This window comes from Pyxicephalus adspersus, chromosome 2, assembly GCF_032062135.1.
Source record: "Pyxicephalus adspersus chromosome 2, UCB_Pads_2.0, whole genome shotgun sequence".
In the NCBI taxonomy this organism is placed as follows: domain Eukaryota; kingdom Metazoa; phylum Chordata; class Amphibia; order Anura; family Pyxicephalidae; genus Pyxicephalus; species Pyxicephalus adspersus.
In genome coordinates, this window is record NC_092859.1 from 82,246,792 (window position 1) to 82,269,525 (window position 22,734).

Consider the following 22,734-nt stretch of genomic DNA (forward strand, 5'->3'; position numbering starts at 1 on the left):
CTGCATAATTTTTTTAGGCAGTCTGCGATAGGTGTACCAGCTGTCCCTCCCATAGCTCTGCTTTTTACAGGTTATGTGCAGTACAGACATGTCACTTCTACTTTTACAGGGTTAAAGCTTGGCTTTTAATTGAGTTATCACTTTTTGTGAAAGAATGTAAATAATAATTTTGTACCCAGAGTTCAGCTTTATTCATTCTACATCATCAGCAACATTGTAATTAGATTGTAATCGTAAAGGTCACCATCCTTAGTGTCTGTCTGCTTAGGGGTTTAGAAATTTGAGCTTATGTTTTTTTTTTTTTCAGGGGAGAATTACTGTTAAAAATGAACAGGCCTTTAGAAGCTAAAGAAGCTTATATCAAAGCTTTGGAACTTGATGGAGCCAATGCAGATTTATGGTACAACCTTGCTATTGTTTATATTGAATTGAAAGATCCAAATGAAGCATTAAAGAACTTCAATCAAGCACTTGAGCTAAATCGGAGACATAAACTTGCCTTGTTCAATTCTGCTTTACTCATGCAGGAATCTGGTATGGTTTTCTAAATAATTACTGTACTAATCAGTTTTCCACAATTTAGAATCCTCACTCAAATATGAGTCAACATTCACTTAAATTGTCTTGTCCTGATTAAAAGAAAATAAACAGGATTTTGCTTTTTTATTAAATGAAATTGGTGTACACACTTCTTAACAAAATAAAAACAGCATTGAGGTCTCTTTTGAATTTTTTTTTTTTTTTTACTTTTAAGTAATGTTCTCTTTTTTATAAATCTGATTCTATTATATTGTTTTTTTTTTATAAAGGAAATCCCAAATTACGACCAGAAGCCAAGAAAAGACTTTTAACTTATATTGAGGAAGAGCCAAATGATGCTAATGGATACTTTAATTTGGGCATGCTGGCAATGGATGAGAAAAAGGATTTAGAAGCTGAAAAATGGATGAGGAAAGCAATACAGTTACAACATGGTTTCCGAAGTGCACTTTTTAACTTGGCCCTTCTCTACTCCCAGACTTCAAGAGAACTAGAGGCTCTGCCTGTCCTGGATGAGCTGCTGCGACATTACCCGGACCATATTAAAGGCCTTATACTTAAAGGAGACATCCTTATGAATCAAAAGAAAGATATCAAAGGAGCAAAGAAATGCTTTGAAAAAATTATAGAAATGGATCCCAAAAATGTCCAAGGAAAACATAACCTTTGTGTAGTTTATTTTGAAGAGAGGGATCTCTTAAAAGCTGAAAGGTGCCTTGTTGAAACCCTTGCCTTAGCCCCCCACGAGGAATACATTCAGCGTCATCTCAGTATAGTACGGGGAAAAATATTAGCACTTAATGCTGCTGGGCAAGCTGTGCCTGGGGCAACATCTTCACCCCACTTGCCCGAAGGACAAGTTAAGGAGAACAGCGAGACAGGAAAAAAAAAAACTCCAACTGAAAAATTGAAAGAGGAGAGCAATATACCAAAAACTAGTTCACCAACAAAAACAAAAAACAAAGGACCTGTGAAGTCTCAAAGTCATCAGGAGAAAAATACAGACAAAGAATTAAAGCAGAAATCAACAAAAGAAATCAAAGACATTGAAAATAAAAGAGTTGCTGCTTTGAAGCGCTTAGAGGAGATAGAGCGTATACTGAGTGGAGAATAATCTGAGGAACTTCTTTCAAACTTTAGGGAGGGTGTGGACAGATGTATTAATTCTTGTGTTATGCACTCCAGAGCACAGTATACATCTCAGTAAAGAATAAAGCAAGCTGAGTCAATAACTCCATAGGTTTCTGACACTACTGAACAATGACTGATTTTCAGGATTTGTTGCCGACGTCAACCAAACTTTTATACTACCCACAAGGAAAGCACTATTTTTTTTATGTTTTTTATGTTTTTTTTTTTTTTGTATTTTATGTCTCATTGATATCACCAGCTATTTCGTTGTATGATGCGTGTGACTGAAAATTCTGAGGCTTTACAGCAGGGCTGTTGCACTGATGAGATGTTGGCCTTCAAGGCTGCTTCATAATATTTTTACTGTATTGTGTATCCCATTATATAATTCAAGGAAACTTTTTATGGTTCCCTAAGAATATAAAAATGCTGCTTGCAGGATGTGGGTAATTAAACTCTTTTGGACAATTTATTATCTATGCTAATAAACAGTTGTGTGAATTTTTATCATATTTAAGTTGATGGCTGTGTTTTAGATTATTTTTTTTTACTGCTTTAGGATAAAATGCTTCAAGATTATCAAATAATCCATATATAATTTGTCAAGAGCACCACGAAATCTTAAGCTTTCTGAGGCATGTAATCTAGCTGTATTACTCACTGAAGGCTGTTACGTATATTTGTTTTCATTGAAGTAAGAAGAAGATGAGTACAATATTTAATATTTACACTGGGTAGATTTATACTGTAAGGCAGTTTCCTTTTTAAATGATTGGTTTGCAAATGTGACTGGAAACAAGGCACTTTTAGAGTAAGGTACTTTCTTCTGAGTTTGGGCAGGTTTTGTGAGGGTCACTGGGTGCCAGCCACTTCAGCACCCACAGAGCAGCATTGGTTTGAAAAGAACCCGCTTCTGCACATGTGACAGCTGGTGGCGGTGAGCAGTACTAGTACCACTCACTGCAACCCCTATAAGGCTGCCATGATTTTTAGGAGCTTATACACACTGGCACTGAGGTTGAAGTGCACCTAATTCTTCCACCAGGAAATAATGCTGTTCAGGGATATGATACACGTAGATTTTCACAAAGCGGCACCATATCCTGGTGTAATCACATTTTCACACTACACAGTATTACTTTTTCTCAAGAAACCTTAATTGAATAATAAGCAAATAAACAATAAGTATTCTGAGAAGGTAATTTTTTTTTCAAGAAAAAAGAAGCAACATTATTTTTGCAATGGGATAAGCAAAAATACTAAAGAAGTGACGGTAATATTTGTACATTAAGACTTTCTTGATTTAAAACTTAATATACTCATTACAGAAGACCTAAATTCTATGGTGAGTGTGGCCTAAATTAGTCACTGAAATAGATGTAGCTGAAAACAGGTCCCTGACACCCTCTCTACAAGACACAGAACCAATGTAGGAGAAGAATATGGAAAGCTTCTATTGCAGCATGGAAGCTAAAATTATGGTACTGTGATACATTAGAATGATAATAATAATGGCTACACAGAAACAAACATTTTGAAAAGATTTAAAGTGCAACATGAAATGATTTCTTTTTTGTTTCACCCATCAGAAGTAATATACGTTTTTCCTAAATTATCATTTTTGTTGCATGGCTATAACATACAGGTACTAGGCCAACAATCCTGTTTTGGAAGCTGCAAGTTTCTGAGTATGGCTTTGGCCTAAATAGTTTTTTACTCATACAGACGTACGTCATGCAAAACCAAAATTCAGGTATGGAAATTTTTACTTTTTTGGCTTCAGCAATGAAGAAAGAATTTCAAAGAGAAAAGCTTTCAGCAAGTCAATAATAGTATTATCTGCAGATATGGTTTGCTTTATCTAAGTACTCACCATGGAATACATACAGCAGCCATCAGTAAGCTGAGATCGATCAGACTTCAGTTTAATCACATACAATCAAAAGCTGTTGATGCTGCCCAGCTGAAACTGGGACTTAAACTGCTCCCCCAGGTCAGCATAATTAGTGATGGACTAGAGGGTTTTAGCAATGAGAAAGCTACTGAGGTTTGCATCAATAGTATATCCCAACTGTGCTGGCCTACAACACCTTCAGGTGATGTTTCTTTTTAATAACTTGCTGGAAAACCTCTTTTTTTAATATTGGATTGTATATGTTCTTGTATTTTTTGTTTTTGTAAGTGTCAGAGTTATTATGTGTGTTTTACATTCAATTTGATTGCATTGTTTTGCAGAATTTATATTTTCCTACATTATTTTGTCACTTTTTTGTTTTTAAGAAGTGTTTTTTGGGTTCTGCCTGTAAAATATAGTTTTTATGGGAAGATATAGGGTAAATTATTCCCCTTCAAAAATTTAGGGGATAGATATGCCTCCAGATATTGAATACAGTGAAACTACTGAAAAAGACACTAACTAATTTGATATTCATGCCTGTGACAAGTCAGATTTAATTTATATAAGCGTGGGTATTTTTTTTAGCCATAAAATGTATATTATAGTGCTTTTTGAGAGGACTGAGGGTTCTGCTCAGTATGTATTCTACAATAAGCTAGTAGCCAGTCCATGCTTTGCACTGTTGCATAAAGCTCCTATTTCCAGAAAGGTGAGCAGATTGGGAAAAACATGGTTTATCAACATCGGCAACAAATTATGGAGTAAAATTGTGAACCAGTTGTTTAATAAAGTTACTCTTTTCTATTTCTGCTTGGGTGTATATTTTTGTTGGAAAGGTAATATAGTTTAGGACAGTGTACCAAACCTAAAAGCATTCAAGATGGTGAGTAAAGTACTTCTTTTAACATTGCACTCTTAACACTGACATTTCTGGGTATAGGAAACAGGTAGGACTCTTTCTGGACTTGATAACCAATCACAGGTCTTTGCACTGCTTGGTGCACAGGTAATTAAACATACTTGGGACCAAGCTTCAAATTGACAAAAACTGTGATGAGTAAATGCTCGTTAGGCTTATTATACATAGAATTTCATGAAATACACACAGTAGCATTAACAGCTGCTTTTTTGAATGGATGGGAGGGATTTAAAACTTGTCACACCCACTTAGTAGTTGCTACTACAGGGTCTATAAATGTAATACCAATGTAGCAGTTATGAGCCCACAAAAGGGATCTGATGTTGAAAATAAATCTGGTGGTTGGTCAATTTCTATTCATTAAAAATCAATCAAGTTTTTTAGTTGACACAATTATGAACTGTCAATTTGCACTTTTGTATTTTCATCAAACCCCACTTCAGAATATATTGTCACAAATATTTAACATTTTTGGTAAAAAAAAAAAAATGCACCTCATGGCTAATTTTGCCACTTATTGTCAGTAAATACAATTCAACAATTGACTGGCCCTCTATAGTTAAAATTGTACCTCTATTTAAAATTTTAGAAAGCTGTTTACTAGGTAGCAAAACCTGTTCCCACTTCTAGGGTTTCAGAATTAACAAATTCTGGTGTTAATAAAGTGGTTGTCAGCACCACAGGGCAGGGTGGTGGACCCTCCGTGTCACCAGCCCAGTAGGTAAAGACGTGCGCGGGGGCAGAGTCTAAACAACAGCCCGGTCTTCTCCAGAGCCTCTATAGGTGAAGATGTTGTACTGCGGGCTGCTGCCAGGTGCTCGCCAAGGCAAGTGACTCCTGACAGGCAGGAACGAAGCGTGGTGCCAGTGCAAAAGAAAGAGAGTGGTCAGACAAGCTTAGGTCAGGGAGTGATCAGGAATAGTCAGAGGTCAAGCTGGGGTCGGTACACGAGCAAATCGGGAACAGAAGAGAGACTCGATCAGCAGGAACCTGGGAGCAGAGCCAAATATCCATGCATGTCTAGCTTGACTTTAGTATATGGTTACAAAACAAATACAAGATACATAGATACTAAGCTTTAATGGATATGTTTGATACAGTATGGTGATGATGTATGATGTAGTCAGGGCTACCTAAGCCCCTACCCCCCAGAGTTGTGAAACATGTTGGAAACCAAAACTACTCCTTTCTTCAAAATATGGACTGAATATTCACTAATCTGTAGGAAAACATTTTCCGGATGTATGAATATTCAAACTTGCCTACCCGTTCTCTGTCTCCTAAAACCCTCACTACTTACCACCACTCCCTATCGCCCCTCCTATTGTGTAAGACTTCCCCCACCTCCTAGATTGTAAGCTCCTCTGGGCAGAGTCCTCCTCCGCCTACTGTGTCACAGTCTGTACCTGTCTAGGGGTTGGCAAACCCAATATTTATGAAGATTATGATTTATTTTTATTTCTAAGACTTATTCGGGAAGGAACCAAGTCCCGCAAATCACTTCTGTCAAGAGGGTTTACTTGCAGCTGAGATTTTTCTCCTTGCAGTTTAGCATCTTGCTTGCTGTCTTCAAAGCATGAAATAACGGAAAGCATGTGATCCTAATTTGCAACCCACTTGTAATTATGTATACCCCCTAATAATTGTTGCATCAAAGAACAAAATGTCATAGAGGGACTGGCCTATGGTGTATCCATTTTGGTAAATTGTAAGATTAAATTTGTGTTTGGTTTGTATACATTTATAAGGTGTCCTGTATCCCATAAGAACATTTCTAAACTTCTACATTAGACTTTCTCAAATTATTTATCATTGTTAATAAAACATTCTTTTTGAATCTTCATCTAATTCATATTAATGGCTTTCTTATTTAACAAACAACATCTTACATTGCCATACTAAGAAGGAATGATTAAACTTGCTGATTAAAAAAATGTGCGCTTTTATATTTTGTAATTAGCAAAACCTCCTTTATTGGCAATTTAGAACTTCTTTGGTCCAAGACTTATCTCTGTTGTTGATTTTTTTCCCCCTGTGTTTTGCATCATTCACACTTTTTTTGAACAGATCAACACCCTGAGATTCTGATACATCTTTGAATTTATTGGTCCTTGGATAACTTGTGTTGGAGGAACATTTCCAAGGTTCTTAACAATCAATTTTGCAGTTGCAATTGCTAGTAATATAAGATGTGGGGTACTTTTGTGCACATTATAGAGTAACACACTGTATCAGTTTTCTTGACCATTTTATAAAGTGCAATTTTAATTTGGGCCCAGGCCTACCATTATAGATTGGATACATACACTCATACACATACATTTGTTCAGAACAAATAACAGTCTAACATCACTAACCTGATCAATCACTATTTTTGGTGGAAATTTTACAAAGCAAACAATTTACTAGTAGGTGTAGTAGAGTAATAAATAAGCAACAGTCATGTTATTAATGGTGTGGATTCAGTGTAATTGAATAATGAATGAAAAAAAAAATTATAGCAGTGTGGAGTTCAATAAGTGGGGTCATTCATGTGAAAAAAGCAGGTGTCAATTACAGCCCTTATTTAAGAAAGGAAGGCAGCAAATGTCGTACATGCTGGTGCTAGTGCATTTCTCTCTGACTAGAATGCTAAAGTAGGTCATTCCAGACATAGTTAAGAGGAACAACATGCTTTATTTAAAACATTGATTGGAGAAGGAAAAACATATAAAGGAGTGCAGAAAAAAAGGCTGCTCAGCTAAAATAGTCTCAATTACTATTAAATGGCAATCAAAACCTGAGGGATGTGGAAGAAAACAGAAAACTATCGTTCGAATGGATAGAAGAGTAGACAAAATGGCAGACTCGGCTGAAAATCAGCTCCAAAAAGGTCTAACGTTACCTGTGAGTACTGTTACATTGGAAGACACCTACGTCAAGCCAAGCTATCGGCAAGAAGCACCCGCAAAGTCCTAATGATTAAAGAAAAAAAAATTGTGCTGAAGAGGTTATGGTTTGCCAAAGAACACAATGACTGACAAAGAATAATGCACAAAGTTTTGTGGACAGATGAAGGCAAGGTTGTTCTTTTGTATATCACAGTCCTGGTACCTACTGCTGTGTCTAAAGCAAGAGTCTCATGGACACCTAACAATAATTTGTATAAATCATCAAATTAAAAAAGTATTATTATTATTGTGCAGAATTATGTAAAATACAGTACAGAATGCTATAGTCCTTATACTAGTGTGTATTAGCAAGAAAAAAAGGTAATTTATGTTGGTCATTAAAGGGAAGAAGAAATACCCCCTTACATTGTTAGCCAATGGAAGCAAAATGTAGCCTTACATTAGTAATCAATAAAAGCAACAATGTTCCTTTTACAATGGGACAGTGGGTGAAAGATTGCCTAAGCATATAAAAGGTGGAAGTACATTAAAGCTCAGCAGGATGAAAGAATGCCCCGGCATTGGTGGTAATTGTCAGGAAAATGATTGCACCATCAAAAGTCGCTGGGAGCAAAGAATTTTTCAGCTCCTAAAAGACACCTCGATGCCGCAGGACAGTGGGAGGAAAGCACTGTAACTTGAAACATCAAGATTTGACCTAATGTTAGCTCTTCAATACGGGAGACTTTACAGTCATCATACTGCAACCTTTTCAACACCCATTGATACAACACTGAAAAAGTGTTCTCTTCACATGTACACCATGTTCTATGTTCCTTTTGCCTTAACAAAATTTTACTTCCTCGGGACTTCTTGTTGTTACATGAGCTGCTATAACTATAGTTATGCCAATTCATTCATGCGGGCCATACATGCTGGGAAGAAACAGGTTTCCTGGCAAGTTTGTATGAGATGAGTGGTGGTAGTAAATGGAATCATTCCTTTAGGTCTCAATGACTGGAAGAGAGCATTAAAACAACTTAAACATTTTATTTCTTAAGACTATTTTTAGTATAACTGTATCTTTTCCGGATTTGAGTAATTGTCGCTCATAAAATGTGACACTCTGCTATGCCAAAATATTATTGTATCAAAATTCAAGTAGTCTGAAGAGGAGTTCATAATGCTACATTCTGATGTGATATAGTGGTGGTCTATTACTTATATCTGAAAATAGCACATATAAAACTGCCTTCATCCCAGTGTCATGTACAAGATTCCTTCTAGGGAAAAAATTTTTCTTTTCTTGTTTATATAATGATATTTATAGAACACCTTTACTCATTTCCTACAATGTTCATTGTCACAAAAAGATGATTATCATTGCCATATATAATATATGTATTTGTTCTATGTATGAAAGAAAACATTTGAAAGTTTGGAAAACATTTTTTAATTTAAATTAAATATTTTAATATATGGTTATAACCCCCCCACAAAAAAAAAAAAAAAGCTTTAGAAGTACCGGTTTATGGTTTTAGGCCACTTTTATCCTTTAATAATAGCTGCTGCCCAACTAAATCACTCGATGGCCCTTTCCTTCTTAGATTCCTAGCTTTAACCAAAGCCATATGCATTCTGCATTGAATAGAATGAAATTAATTGATATTTCAGGTGGTAGAGTGAGGCCTTGCAATATACACCAAATCCTGAACAATAGATTAATAAATTAATGTCTCCTAATTTAAGTACACACGTAAGATTATGGTTGCTGAAAATGTTTTTTTCATGATTTGTTTCCAGTGACAGATGAATGAGCAAGCACTGTACACACATAGTCATTCTGTTCTATGGGAGAGAGAGGATGAGCGAGCGGCACCCCACTGTGCTTTTCTTTTTTAGGAGTGAACAGTGATCATTCCTGATCAGTCATTCCTCAATATGCCAGGACAGATTGCTGAACAATGTTGTGGATCACACATCAGATTTTCAGTGTGCTCATCCCGGGCAACAAAGATTTGATGTAGACACAACCTTACAGTTGTCAGGTTTTAGAGCCCAAATGTCATTAACAGTGTGAAACAAGTCTGTTGTACAAAATATAAGTCAAGCAGACAGCTACCATATTAGTATAAAGGCCATTAATCGATGGAAACTCTTCCTACTCCCAGGCCCAACTCCCAAATACACCTTATTCACACCTAAACTCAGAAATTTCACTTTACACAAAGGATAGACAACCAATGAATTCTCATTAGACAGAGTATAGATCCAATATAAGTTTTCGGGCACAGGACCACTACCACATTTACAGGATGATAGATAAATAGGGAGTTCGTCCAAGCAGAAAACATAAGCTGGGAAGATATTTTGGGTTTTACTGTAAACGTATAAAATGTCTATTTTCTGAATTTCCCAACATTTGTTTTGGGCTGAGCGTGTGATTTTTTTGCTGAATTGCTAAATAAAAATATGAATCCCAGATTGAAAATTTAAAATACTTCCTAAGCATTATTAATATCTAGAAGTACTATAAAAATATGCTGTTCATTAAATGTTGTCTTTTTAACTTTTGTGCTTTTTTACTGTCTCTTTATACTGCAACACTATTCCTTCTATACACACAATACTATTTATGAGACAAAGAATTTACTCATAGCAGCCAGTTAGCAATGATCTTTCATGTTAGTCATCATCTTAGTATTAACAAACTACGTTTACATAATTTTACTTTGACTTTCCTAATATTTTGTTTAGTTTTGCTTGTTCATGCTATCTAAATATGACCATGGGCTTAGTAACATGGGCAAAAGCAGGATATTTTCAAGAACTTGATTTTGAGATGCTTTTGTGATCATTCACAGGTTATTTTCAGGTACATTTAATTTACAGGTGACTCCCTGCTAAGCTTAAATTCCTGTTGATTTGTATGATAAGAGATGTAGCTATGAAACAAACACTATGCACAGATGAATGCCAAGGGTTGCAAATGTAACACAACTGCTGATAACATTTGATCACTTTTATGTTTTTATATTGGTTATTTAAGTTTTATATTGGTAAGCCCCAAGATTCCATTGACTGAACAAATTGTATGGACAGGAAAATGTTCAGGAATGATTTAAGTGCTTGTTATTTATCAAAATGGTCAGGAAATAAAAAGCTGAAAAAGACTTTGGTTTAACGTGTTTCTTATACTATTGTTTCTATTATTATTATTATTATTATTATTATTAATAATAATATTAAACAGTATTTATATAATGGCAACATTTTACGCAGTGCTGTACATTAGAGACTGCAAATGACAGACAGATACAGACAGTGACACAGGAGGAGAGAGGGCCTTGCCCAAAAGAGCTTACAATCTGAGAGGTGGGGGAAGTATCACAAAATAGGAGAGGGCATTTGGAGTAGTGGGTAAGTAGTGAAGGATTTGTGTATTATTGATAATGTACCCTGTGTAAGTAGCCCACAAGAAACAATGGAAGGGAGCAGGTGCCTAGGTGGGTGGAACTCAGGCATACTGGTATCTGATATGCAAGAGTACACGGAGGATACACAAGGGTCCAATACAGGTAAAGTTGGGTCACGGGGCATAGTCAGTTAATAAGGTTAATAACCAATTTATTTTGTTGAATTTTATTACTTATTGTATTGTCATATGGTCCACCAGACTGTGGAAAGGAATTTGTGTCTTTCTTTGATAAAAATAATAAAATACAAATTGTAATCAGAATTGTAAAACAGAATCAGGTTTTGGATCAGGATCTTAGTCAGAAGTTCAGGTTCAAGCTGGTAACAGAGGTATTCTGCCACTTAACAAGAGAAAATTGAAGGTCAAATTAGATGGAAGCCATGTTATTAAGATAACTTCTTCAAATTTAGGATTAGAGATTATGGATCACAGGATTTGGTAGAACTATAAAGGTGTATGTGTGCTTCATAGCACCTGAAAGGTTCTGCTAGCACCACATTTGGGCAATTGTGTTGGAAGGAGAAATGGGGGCAGAAGAGACTTGAGATACAATTGTATGTGCTGTATATTCATCATCCTTGCATTTTGTAGTTAGTTGAGTTGCTGAATACACTCTGTGATTACTTTCTCATTATCTTTGTATTTTGTACATTACTCCTGACCCCTGAATTCTGTTTTGTTGACTTGTCACTTCTACACTCTGTGTTACACACTTCTGACCCCGTACCTAGCCATGTCCCCGAGAACACTACTTTTAGAGTTTTCCTTTTTAATGAGGGCAGTGGTCAGTGATGATCATGGAAATAAAATTGTGAGAGAAATGTCATGTGGTAGACATTCTGCTTTATTCATCAATATATGTACTATTCATTTTTTGACTAAACAATGAATGATATGGTTTGTCTTCTTTTACTATACCTTGAACTTCAGGACTAGGGACTAAGCTCCTCCACTTAAATTACTAAAAATAGCACAGCACCACCTAAAATGGCTGGAGCCACTACTGGTCACGGGGATAAAAAAAAAACATTAAAAGATTTAAATATCTTGCTTGGTAATTAGGTCTTTAATTTGATGTTCACTCATGTCCACAGAATGTGAATGCATGGCTAGGCTTCTGTGCATAAAAATGTGCACATTTATGTATGGCTGACATGATGTTTTGGAAAGCTATAATTTTATGTTTTTCATAATTTTCTTTAAGAAAAAAAGTTCTTTTAATTGATACACTGCATGTCCCATGCTTGTAATAAAGATATAAACAGTCACTTCATTGTTTTTACAGGTACTAAGGAGTTCTTCAGGCCCATTTATGAAGGCAGGTTCACATAACTGGTTATGTTTGTTTTACTTATAATTTAAAATACAGGCCTCAATTTGTGTTTGTGGAGTGGACCTGTCCACACACATGATATATGCAGCTAACTTTTGATTAAGGTGCAATTAAGCTTCACAATTGCTGAATTGAAAATAAGTGTGTTTAGCCTAAAATGTAGCACTAATTAATACATTTTGCTGATACTATGGTTGGACCAACTTCTCCCCATCTGATCCATGTCAAGCTGTTTGCCTGTACAGTCCTCGGCTATGGGTCAAATATGGATGGAGCAAGTTGTATTTTATTGAATTCTATTCATGTCAGTCGTTTGTGACATAGGTCTGATATGCCCTTTTTTGTTCTGTAAAAGCAGACATTATGGTCTGCAAAAGGTGTTGAGCCTGTGTGAGAAATTGAGACCACCAAATGATTGATGTTTTTAATATGCACTATTGTCTTGTTTTGATGTTTTTTCTTTTCTTTTTTGCATATGGATTGAATTAAAGATGTTGATTTTTTTGAAAGTTGCTTTGTTCTTAGTAAGTAATTTGTATGCCTCTAAAGTCCCAAGTATTTTTTAAAAGTTTCTTTTCTTTTTTTTCTTCAACTTATTTTATAATTTGTTATTAATTAATAACAAATAATTAATAATTATTATTATTTGTCTCTACCCAGTGCCAAAAAATGTGGGTAAATACTATAGCAACTCTCCATTGGGTTAATTGGAGAAGATGACATCAGGTGGTCATATTTACATAATATAACTGTAACAGCAGCTAGTACAGCTTATTTAAAATAAAAATGCACTAATTACGGACACAGCAAACTATCCCTTGGCCTTTGGTTAAATGCCCCATTCCTCAATTATAAGTTAAACACATTTTACTGCTGCTAAAATGTAGGAGGAAAGGTCTATCTTGCAGTATCTAAACACAAACTAAAAACTAAACACAAAAATGCATATGAATGTAAATATATTGTGTAAATAAAAAATTAAACCTGAGCTGTTAAAGCAGAAAAGAAATGAACATAAATGTAGATGATTTAGGATACTTAGTAGAGGATACAGTAGTGGGGTTTCAGATTATCGTTAATTTAAAATTATATAGAACACTTCAACAATAGTTTTTTATACTTAAACTAAAAACCAAAGATTACTTTAATAAGGTTTTGAACACAGCATTACTTATGCACAGACCAAAGATAATTTTAATGAATGTTTGCTGTTTTACTTTTTGTATTTTGCACACTCAGAACCGATTCCTAGAGCTACTATGAGCCCTATGAGCTGTCAGCTGACATGCTGTAGAAAACAGGGCAGTTGAGTCACCGTTTATGATACATAACACAGCTGATGTAAATAAATATTCTGTACGATTAGATACGTAGTGAGTTTCTTTGTAACCCCTTGCATCAGCTGAGATGCTTTTAATGTATAGTGTACATAGTGTATAGTGTATTACCACACTAGATGATACTAAGATCTTTTGGACCCTTTTACTCACTGGGTCCCTTTAAACAAAAGTGGTATAACTTCAGGATCACATATAGGCAAGGATTTACATATAGACAGAGCATTTTTTGTAAACTATAGAGAATTACATTAAGTGCGTGTGGATCCTGGACTCCAATAGGACCATTTATTGTATTGATTTTTATTGTTCAGTGCATGTTGGGAGTACCTTTTATTATCCCACATGGACGATGTAATGTGGGGCTGGTTTATGTGTCAGAAAACAAGGAGTTTCATACAAATCTTCAAAACCACTGAAAGATTAATAATGGTCAGTCATAATTAGGCAGTCAATCAAAAGAAACCAGGCTTGGATCTAGAAATTTTTCTATGATTCACCCCTTGTGAATGACACCAGTTAGCTGCAGGATTTATTTTAGAATTCATCTATGATGCAACATATATTTTTATTACATTATGAGCATATACTTTGACCCATAGATGATGGCACTGCTGTTGCCCTTTCTCTTCTATTGAACAAACCACTGTATCTTCTTCTCTACCCCTCATAAGACTGTTTGCCTTTTTGCCCCTTCAAGGGCCTTTTGCCTGACCTTTCAAGCTTGTTTGTTTTGCTGCACTAATGTGATACCACTGGCTAATTGAAAAGGTATATCCATATACATCTATAAGGAAAATAGTATATCCACATGCCTAATATTAAACAGTGGGAAAGCACAGGTAAAACAGCAAACATGCTTCTATTGGCTTGCAGTTGTAACACCTTATAGTGAGCATTTACTAATTATTATGCCATTTTTCATTGGAAGGACACTAGGAAATATATTGGCTGTTTTAAAATATTAATATGGTTTTATTAATAAAATGTTTTTTACTTCACTGCTCTAGAAAGGGGAAAAACAAAAGTTTTACCTTAATGGAAACAAATATATTTATAAATAAAGTAGTATATATATCATATTGTTTTTGTGTTGTCTTTAGATTTTTATTTGGTCGTTGCTATTTTTCTTTTTTTTTTTATTTCTGACATTTTAATATTATTTGACTTCTTGGGTTCTAGTGTGGTAACAATTTCCTATTTTGGGTCCTCAGATAAAAAAAGGCGGAGAACCTGTTTTTTTTCAAATATTCAACTTAGACTTTCTCTGCAAGGAGTACTAGTCAGCTATGTTATATTTGTACAGCTTACTGCAAAGAAGTCTCCATTTGTACAGGTGAATCCTCTTATCTTTCAGAGGAAGAATCTCCACTTATCCTCTGTAGCGACCTAAAAAAGGAATAAAATTTACCCCAGGTACACCATTTGCACAGTTCTTATGCCAAGCAGTTTCCCTTATTATATATATTTTTAACAGTAAAACAAAGGGCTCTATTTATAGAACTCATTCCTCACAGAAATCTTCCAGGTCCATGTGTTTCAATGGCAATAATTGAGTCCCACAAGGGAGTGTTTAAGACAATGTCAGATAAAATGCTTAATAAATAGAGCCCAGCTACTCAATGCCAAATTACTCAACTAAAACAGCTGACAAAACTTTTCCTTTTTTCTGTCCCGGTGACCACCATTTGGAGCACATACATGCAAGTAAAAGCATGAAAAAGGTTGTAACCCCTTCCTCACTTTATCCAAAACACAACAAAGTTAGCTGTAGTTATGTTTTATTACAAAATGTTCAGTAATTGTTGTACCACATCAAGGTACTGAGATTTAAGTTTTTAATTTTGTAACTATCTGTCTATGTTTGTTCTTGAGAGTTTTTTTATTAATAAAATTACATAGCTGGACAGAGATCTAAACCAGATTTGCAAATTCTGATTAAAACAATGCCTGCATCTGCAGTTGTCTGGAAGCCAATTTCTTTCAGTCAGTCAACAGATAAAGACCTTTTTGTTCAGCTGTTATAACAATGGATACAAAGCAAATACGCTGTCAAAGTTTTAGAAAGAAACAGCTGGATAATTAAATAAAGAATAAAACTTAGAAAAGAACAAGACCTCAAATTTACTATAGGTGAAATAGGATGTAGTTAATTCAGCAGGAAAATGCAAGATTGGTTTGATCCCTGTAAAGGACACATCTTTAGCCCCAACCGGCAAAGATAGGTTCCAGCTTCCTGAACAATATTCTTTCCACCAGCGGGGTGAGGGTAACTTTCACCAGTGCAAGACAACTATGTAGCAATTAACCTTCATACACAAACAAGCTAGCTACCACTACATGTTTTTATGAAAAACACACACCATTTAAAGGGCAGTTCTGTGATTTCAATTCTGACTTTGTCTATCACTCAGTTCCATGCCAAGATATAAATTAAAGCATAATTAACATGAGATAAAATGTTAAAGCCTTCTATTAACAATGTGGTGTAAATTGACCATGGCATTTTATTAGGAGGTAACCAATGTTTATATTCTTTGATTAACCACAACAATAAACCTGGACTAGATCAGACTAAACAAAATAATACCTAACTAAACACCAAGCTGACCATCAAAACTTATTTGGGGTAACCTATAGAATGAAATGCAGTAAATGCCCATGTATTCAGTGAGGGTTAACCTAAAAGAACTAAAGATTTGCACACCCATAATATGGGGCTCAATGGTTATCACATGTTAGTTGTTTGTGAATGTAATTTAATAGGAATTCTTTTATGAATACACTGAGACTAGGTATATGATGTATGTTTGTTCTAGGCGGGGGCCTAATACATCTTGGTAGCCTACTTGAGCTCATATGTCAGTCATATTTGTCTAACTGAAATAAATTTTCTTCTATTTTCGTGTAACAAATTTTTAGTGTTAAAATGTAATTGCAGTTGAAATTGATTCTTTGGTTTACTTACAGGTCATTATTCCAGCCTATGTATTTTAAACAGTACACCCGACTATTTACAATGTTTCTATTTATAATTGGGTCTAATCAGAAGTTTTTTGATAACCCTGAACTCATTAAAGCTTTTGATGCTTCTGCTTTTCTTCTAAGTTGACATTGGCATGCTTTTTGTTAAATGTGTCATCTTTCACAGCTGGTAAGCATGGACAAGAAGTTTTAATTTCATTGTCTTTTTAATGACTAATGCATTTTGAGAAAACGAAGGTGCCTCTGTGTTCAGCACCATTTCCTAAATCTCCCAACACCATCTGAGGTTTATCAAACCTCCTTATCTTCACAATTTCCACCCAATAGAATGGAACTTGGTTTCTTATGTGATTTGGAAAGGTCGACCAGTAGATATGGGCTCATTATTTTATCACTTTAATAAGAAACTAAAGGGTTGTTATACCCAGGGAAGTAAGGTAAGCATTAAGGTTGCCAAGCCTATAGTGTGTACTCAATATGGATAAAGAAAAGAAATAAAGAATGGCTTTTTGAAGGCAACATTCAAGACAAGGTGTTTTATTATTTGGTAAAAAAGTGGACTCCTAGCTAAACAAAGACTGCCTGTGCTATATAAAGAACAATAAAATATACAACAAAATACAATATTGAACTAATATTGAACAATATTGAATTCAAAGGCGTTGCGCCCACTGGCTTCTTCAGGGGATGTTTTTTGTAGACTAATACTAAACAGAACCACAATTGTATAGGCTCACAGAAAAAGAAATCAATATAAGTTAAAAACTCAACAAAACTAAACATCAAAATAGGCATTGAAGAACAACTTCTTAACAATCATTGTTAGTGTCAAGGTGTCAGTGACTTAAATTTCAATACCTTGTTTTCTTATCAAAGTATAGGAGCATACTATCACATTTAACGTTATCGTAACACATTAACACATCAAAAACTCCTATTTGGAACATTTAGGATGCATACTATCACATTTAACGTTATCATAACACATCAACACATCAAAAACTCCTTTTTGCAACATTCAGGATTAAAAACAATTTTAGGATATAAAGGAAAAGTCTCAAAAGGTACATCATTTGAATATACCATTTTTCAACGTATATTATTTCCGTATATTTTATAAAATACGGGAGTGTCAGTGTATAACTTACTTGTATTTTGGAAGTGGATGAGGTGCAGAAACAACTTTGTTAAGTGATGATTTAGGTACTCTGGCATTGGTAGGATGTTAGAATAGTTACCTGGTGAAAATTAATAGATCATATAGTGTTTACTTGATGGACATACTTCTATAGTAGTGTGGTAGGTTTTACAGATTAGTGAGTGTGTGTTCAATATTGTATTTTGTTGTGTATTTTATTGTTCTTTGTATAGCACAGATGGACTTTGTTTAGTTAGGAGTCCACTTTTTCTCCAATTAATAAAACACCTTGTCTTTAATGTTGCCTTCAAAAAGCAACTCTTTATTTCTTTAATTTTTCACTTTAACATTGACTGAATTTCACGAGCTTTCCCATTATGGTAACTTAAGGGAAGACTACAGAAACCTTTGGTATTGGTTTCACTTGTACCTGGCACATCAATTTAGGTGATGGTTAGGTAGGATGGAAATCATCTTGCCTATAGTAAGAGACATCTAAAACAGATATTTTAACTTTAGATAGTAAGTTAAACTTTACATAGTGGTCAAACTGGCCGAGAAGGCCAAACCATTTTTTTTAACTTTTATGCAATGATCCAGCCATCATTGACAACCAGAAAATGTATGCTCTTACATAACAGCATAAATACCAAATTAAATAAAGTTCAATGTTGCTGGATCTACATGATAAAAATGATAAATTATGTGAGTAAAAGGTGTTACTGGTAAAACATATGTAGTGGAGAATACGAAAATCTCTGTATCATTTTTCTAAAAAGTGTTTATATATTATCCTATAGTACTTCTTCAAATATTCCTTCTTACTCTGGTTTCTAAAAAAAACTATTTTATTTACAGTATGTTGTTATTACAATACATGTCCTCCTCATGAAATGCACCATGATTAATTCTATTGAATTGAACTGAATCCCAACGTTTTCATTTACCTCCATACTACAGTAATTAGAGCTTGAAAAGGAACTTTATCATTACACCCTTGATCCATGTAGTTGTTCAAGATTTAGATTTGAAACTTTGGAAATCTGCAAAAATCCTTTTTTTTACACACAGGTTTAAATATCATGGTCTCCACTGACACATCGGGCCTGATTTATTAAAGCTCTGCAGGGCTGGAGAGGATATACTTTCATCAGCGAAGCTGGGTGATCCAGCACACCTGCAATAGATTTCCTAAAAGTACTTTGCTATTTGTTAGCAAATGTTTTCAATCCTGGATCAGATACATTTCAAGTGTATCCTCTCCAGCCTTGGAGAGCAGTAATAAATCAGGCCCATTCTGAACATACATAGTCACTATCAGTTGTTCCTAAAATGTGGCCTCTAATCACCTGACACTTTTATTCTTTAATAAAAGGCAGCATGGCTCTACAGATGCTTTGCTTATATACATCAATATCCTAATCAACTTCTGTAACCTGGTAAAACATTTCCAAAGTTGTAGCTTTTCAATAGAATTATCTTGTACTGACAAAGCATATCTAATAAATATTTTTAGTGGTTATAAAGAAAAAAAACTTTTATCATTAAGCAATTTACTGTTACTAAAGAAAAATAAATACATAAGCTGGTCATTTTTATACTGTCAGTTTACTTATCACACAACAGTTGGATTCCTGTCACCACTTCCATAAAAGTTGAAGATAATTTCATAACATGCTAATTTGTAGAAATGTTAAAATACTGTACATAGAATGCATTACTTGGGTCTTCCTAATTACTTATTATACTAGATGTTCCTTGTTTCATAACCCATTCCATTGGCCATCAATTCATGTGAAAAACATATGTTACATTTTTTAACTCAATTTAACTCTATATGTTATAAAATATAAAAAGATATTTCTGTGTGCCAGAGACTTGAGCCCACTGAGGGGCCAAAGATGAAGAGAATGCATTATTAACAACACTCTAGCTGGCAAGTGTTCTTTCATCTTAGCATTTGTGGGATTTATATAAAACTTCAACTTCAGTAATAAACATCAAACAAGACAAAACATGTATGAGCTGGGATGAGGAAAAGAAATACGAAGTTTATATAGGGCATATGAATAAACAAGATTTGAGGACACAATACATACTATGCGATCATTTATAATAGTGAAAAAACAAACATTGGTCATGTAATGCGCCTGGGCACACAAACCACTACCGACTCCAGATATCCTTGAATAAGGTTTATTCAGAATAGTACAGCACAGCAAGGGTTAAGTCCAATCAAGCAAGGTACAGAAGGATAAGGCAAAAGCAGGTCAGTAACAATCCGAGGTCAGGGCAGGCAGCAGGCAGAATGGTCAATAACAATCTGAGGTCAGGGCTGGCAGAGTTCAATCAGAGTTAGGTTCAGACCGGGTCACTGAGAAGATGACAAGCAGAAGTTTTGAACACACAAAGACACACCCAAGCACACTGTGGTAACAGAGGCTATAGCGGGCAATGGGGTGATGGACAGGCTCTCCTTAAATAGCCAGGATGACCAATCACCTTGCGCCACCTGGCACTGTCTGATGGGAGACTGAGTAAATCCCCTGCAGCTGATTGGCCGCAGGGAATTCAAACTATGTCCCGCCCTGGGGCGAAGCAGCCGAGTGCCACGCCCTCGGGGGGTACAAGAGGGACGCATGGTAACACGCGCACCTCTTCCCACAGTACCCCTAGGACGTGCAGTACTTTGCACTTGCACAGTGCTGGGAGCAGGAACCACATCCAAAGGGATGCAAGGGCTGCTGCCTGGCTGATCAGTAATTAGTCCAGGGCGGATCCCTCCGCCTGCAGAGACAGACAAGCTGTGAGCAGAGGAGCAGCCTTGGTTATTATGCTGCTTGCTACTGAGGGGTCTCCCTCTGTGGCTGGGAACCCCAGGGACACCGCAGGCTCGCAGGGCGGGTAAGTTCCTTACAGGTCACCTGTTTATTGTAATAGGAAAGTGGTCCATTTCTAAAGCAGTGAATATGGCATTCAGTACAAATTCTCTGGTAATAAATCAATCACTTGCATTGAAAATGCATACACCAAGAACATTCTCCACCCAAAAAATTGGAGGCATCTGATATGCCATAGAATCGTGAAAGTTGAAGTTGACAGTTGCAGCACAAATGCTTGCATGATTTATAATAAATCCATAATAAACTTTAAACCTAGAGGTGATTGTAAAAACTTCTTTGCTATTTTTACATCTTGGAAGGGGAAGGTGCACTAGCCAGTACAGAAAATACTGACCCAGCATTATCTATTACATTACAATATGACTAATGTCTGTACTATTGTCATATGGCAGGGTTTATGGACAATTTTGGGGGAAGCCAAAAAAACAGAGTGAGCTTCAGTGTGACGTGAGTATCTTATTGATTGGAATGGGTATGGGCAGGAAAAATGGAGTTGCGGATGCCCTTGCTGAGTTCATGCCAACAACGTAACTAAGCAATTTCACCTGGAACACCCTAAGAAACCCCGGTGGAGGGTTCGGGACTACTACTTCTAGGGGGGAGTGATGCTGTTTTTCGGCCACCAGCTTTTCCAGGATGCCCCATCACCTACCTGTTTGAGCAACTCTGTAGGGGAAAACAAATCTATGCTGCCCACTGCATGTGACACACACCCTGCCTAAGAAAACTACTTCTGTGCCCAGCCAGTAAGTTGTGCCCTAACTTGACTTGTCCCCATCTGACTCCTGATTGGCTGGCAAAAAAACTAGGTCAGTACCACAGCACCTGATAGCATTAGTTTCTGTAACTGTTGGATGCATTCCCCATTAGTGATACTATTGCTGGCCACCTCTTGCCTGACCATTCTAGTTTGCTGCGAGCCCTGATCTCTTCTTAACTTCAACCTTTAACTTGTGGGCCCTTGGATACCTCATCTGGCTGACTGACTTTTCAGTATGATTCTGGCTCCAACTTCTACTTTCTTTACTCTGGGCCTTTGGATACTTTGTCTGATTTGAGCTTTTAATGAAGAACGGTTGTTCAAAATTAATCTGTCATGGGTGGATTTTGTTCAGATCACTAAGAGGAAGTATTAAAGCCAGAACACATGTTGGGGGCATTGTAGTTCCCTAAATGGAATAGTGCAATTGAGGTGTCCACCAGTAGGTGTCTCCCAGTACCCAGCAGTTGTCTGAATGGACTTCCTAACACACCGCACCATTACATGTACCTTAAAATGTAAGTACCATTACACATTAATGGGCAAGGTACATTAAGATGATATCAAGAATGAATTGCGTGCACTGCACAGGCACATTACCAAAATGCAATAGCATATGTGAACCATAAATGTACTTATACACAAAAGAATTTTGAATATATTAATTACCAATAACCTTTTTATTGTGTGGCATAAGAAAAAGCTTTTTTTTCTGCAATAGTGGTTTGCAAAGCTTCCCTACACACAGGAACGATAGGAGTTATTTTTATCTACAGCACAAAACAGTTAGGAATTCCAAAGCATCTGTACAGAGATACACATTTTAGTATATTTAAGGCACAGTGCATTACATTTTTAAATGATTTGATGACTCGTCATAGCGGATGCTTTACATTCTAGATCCTGATCATTGTGCAAAAACATACACCATATATGCAGTATGTATCTGCATCAAGTATTATTGCAAATAAAATATTAGCTATTGACACATAAGACATGTAAGTTGCTGTACACTATGTAAAAGTAATATTCCAAAGATATTTCCAAACATTTTGTACCTTGTATATTAGGCTTTTTGCATATTACCATAAAGAACAGTAAAAAAGTGGGAAAGGAATATGCACATATGGCTTTTATTTACCTAACTTTCATACTGTAACCAGGTCACTAGAATGTTTTGGCGTAGGCTTTTCTGACATCCTCCATGGATTTTCTTTGGCTACTAACACTCAAACAGTCACTCCAAAAAACGCATTTGATAACTATCTCATATCCAGATGGTAATGAAATGAGATTCTATGTTTACTTTACATAGTTAAATGTGTTGAAAAGATTTAGGACATCTGATGAAAATCTAAATGATGTTGTGTATTTGAATTAAGAATATATTTATGTTTCTTCTATCTATAGTTGTATTGTTTTAGAATTTAGAAGTCTGCATTG

General features: G+C 35.6%; 1 protein-coding gene across 2 annotated transcripts in view; it reads left to right on the forward strand.

Annotated features, from left to right (window-relative positions):
- TMTC3 (transmembrane O-mannosyltransferase targeting cadherins 3) overlaps positions 1-2,183 on the forward strand; it is a 49,474-nt gene extending 47,291 nt beyond the window's left edge. For both annotated transcript variants that reach the window (XM_072401226.1, XM_072401227.1), the window contains 2 exons: positions 308-534; positions 810-2,183. In XM_072401226.1, coding sequence (XP_072257327.1) covers positions 308-534; positions 810-1,654 — 1,072 coding nt within the window. In that variant the 3' untranslated portion in view covers positions 1,655-2,183. The remainder of the gene's footprint in view (positions 1-307; positions 535-809) is intronic.
- Positions 2,184-22,734: the final 20,551 nt, after the last annotated feature.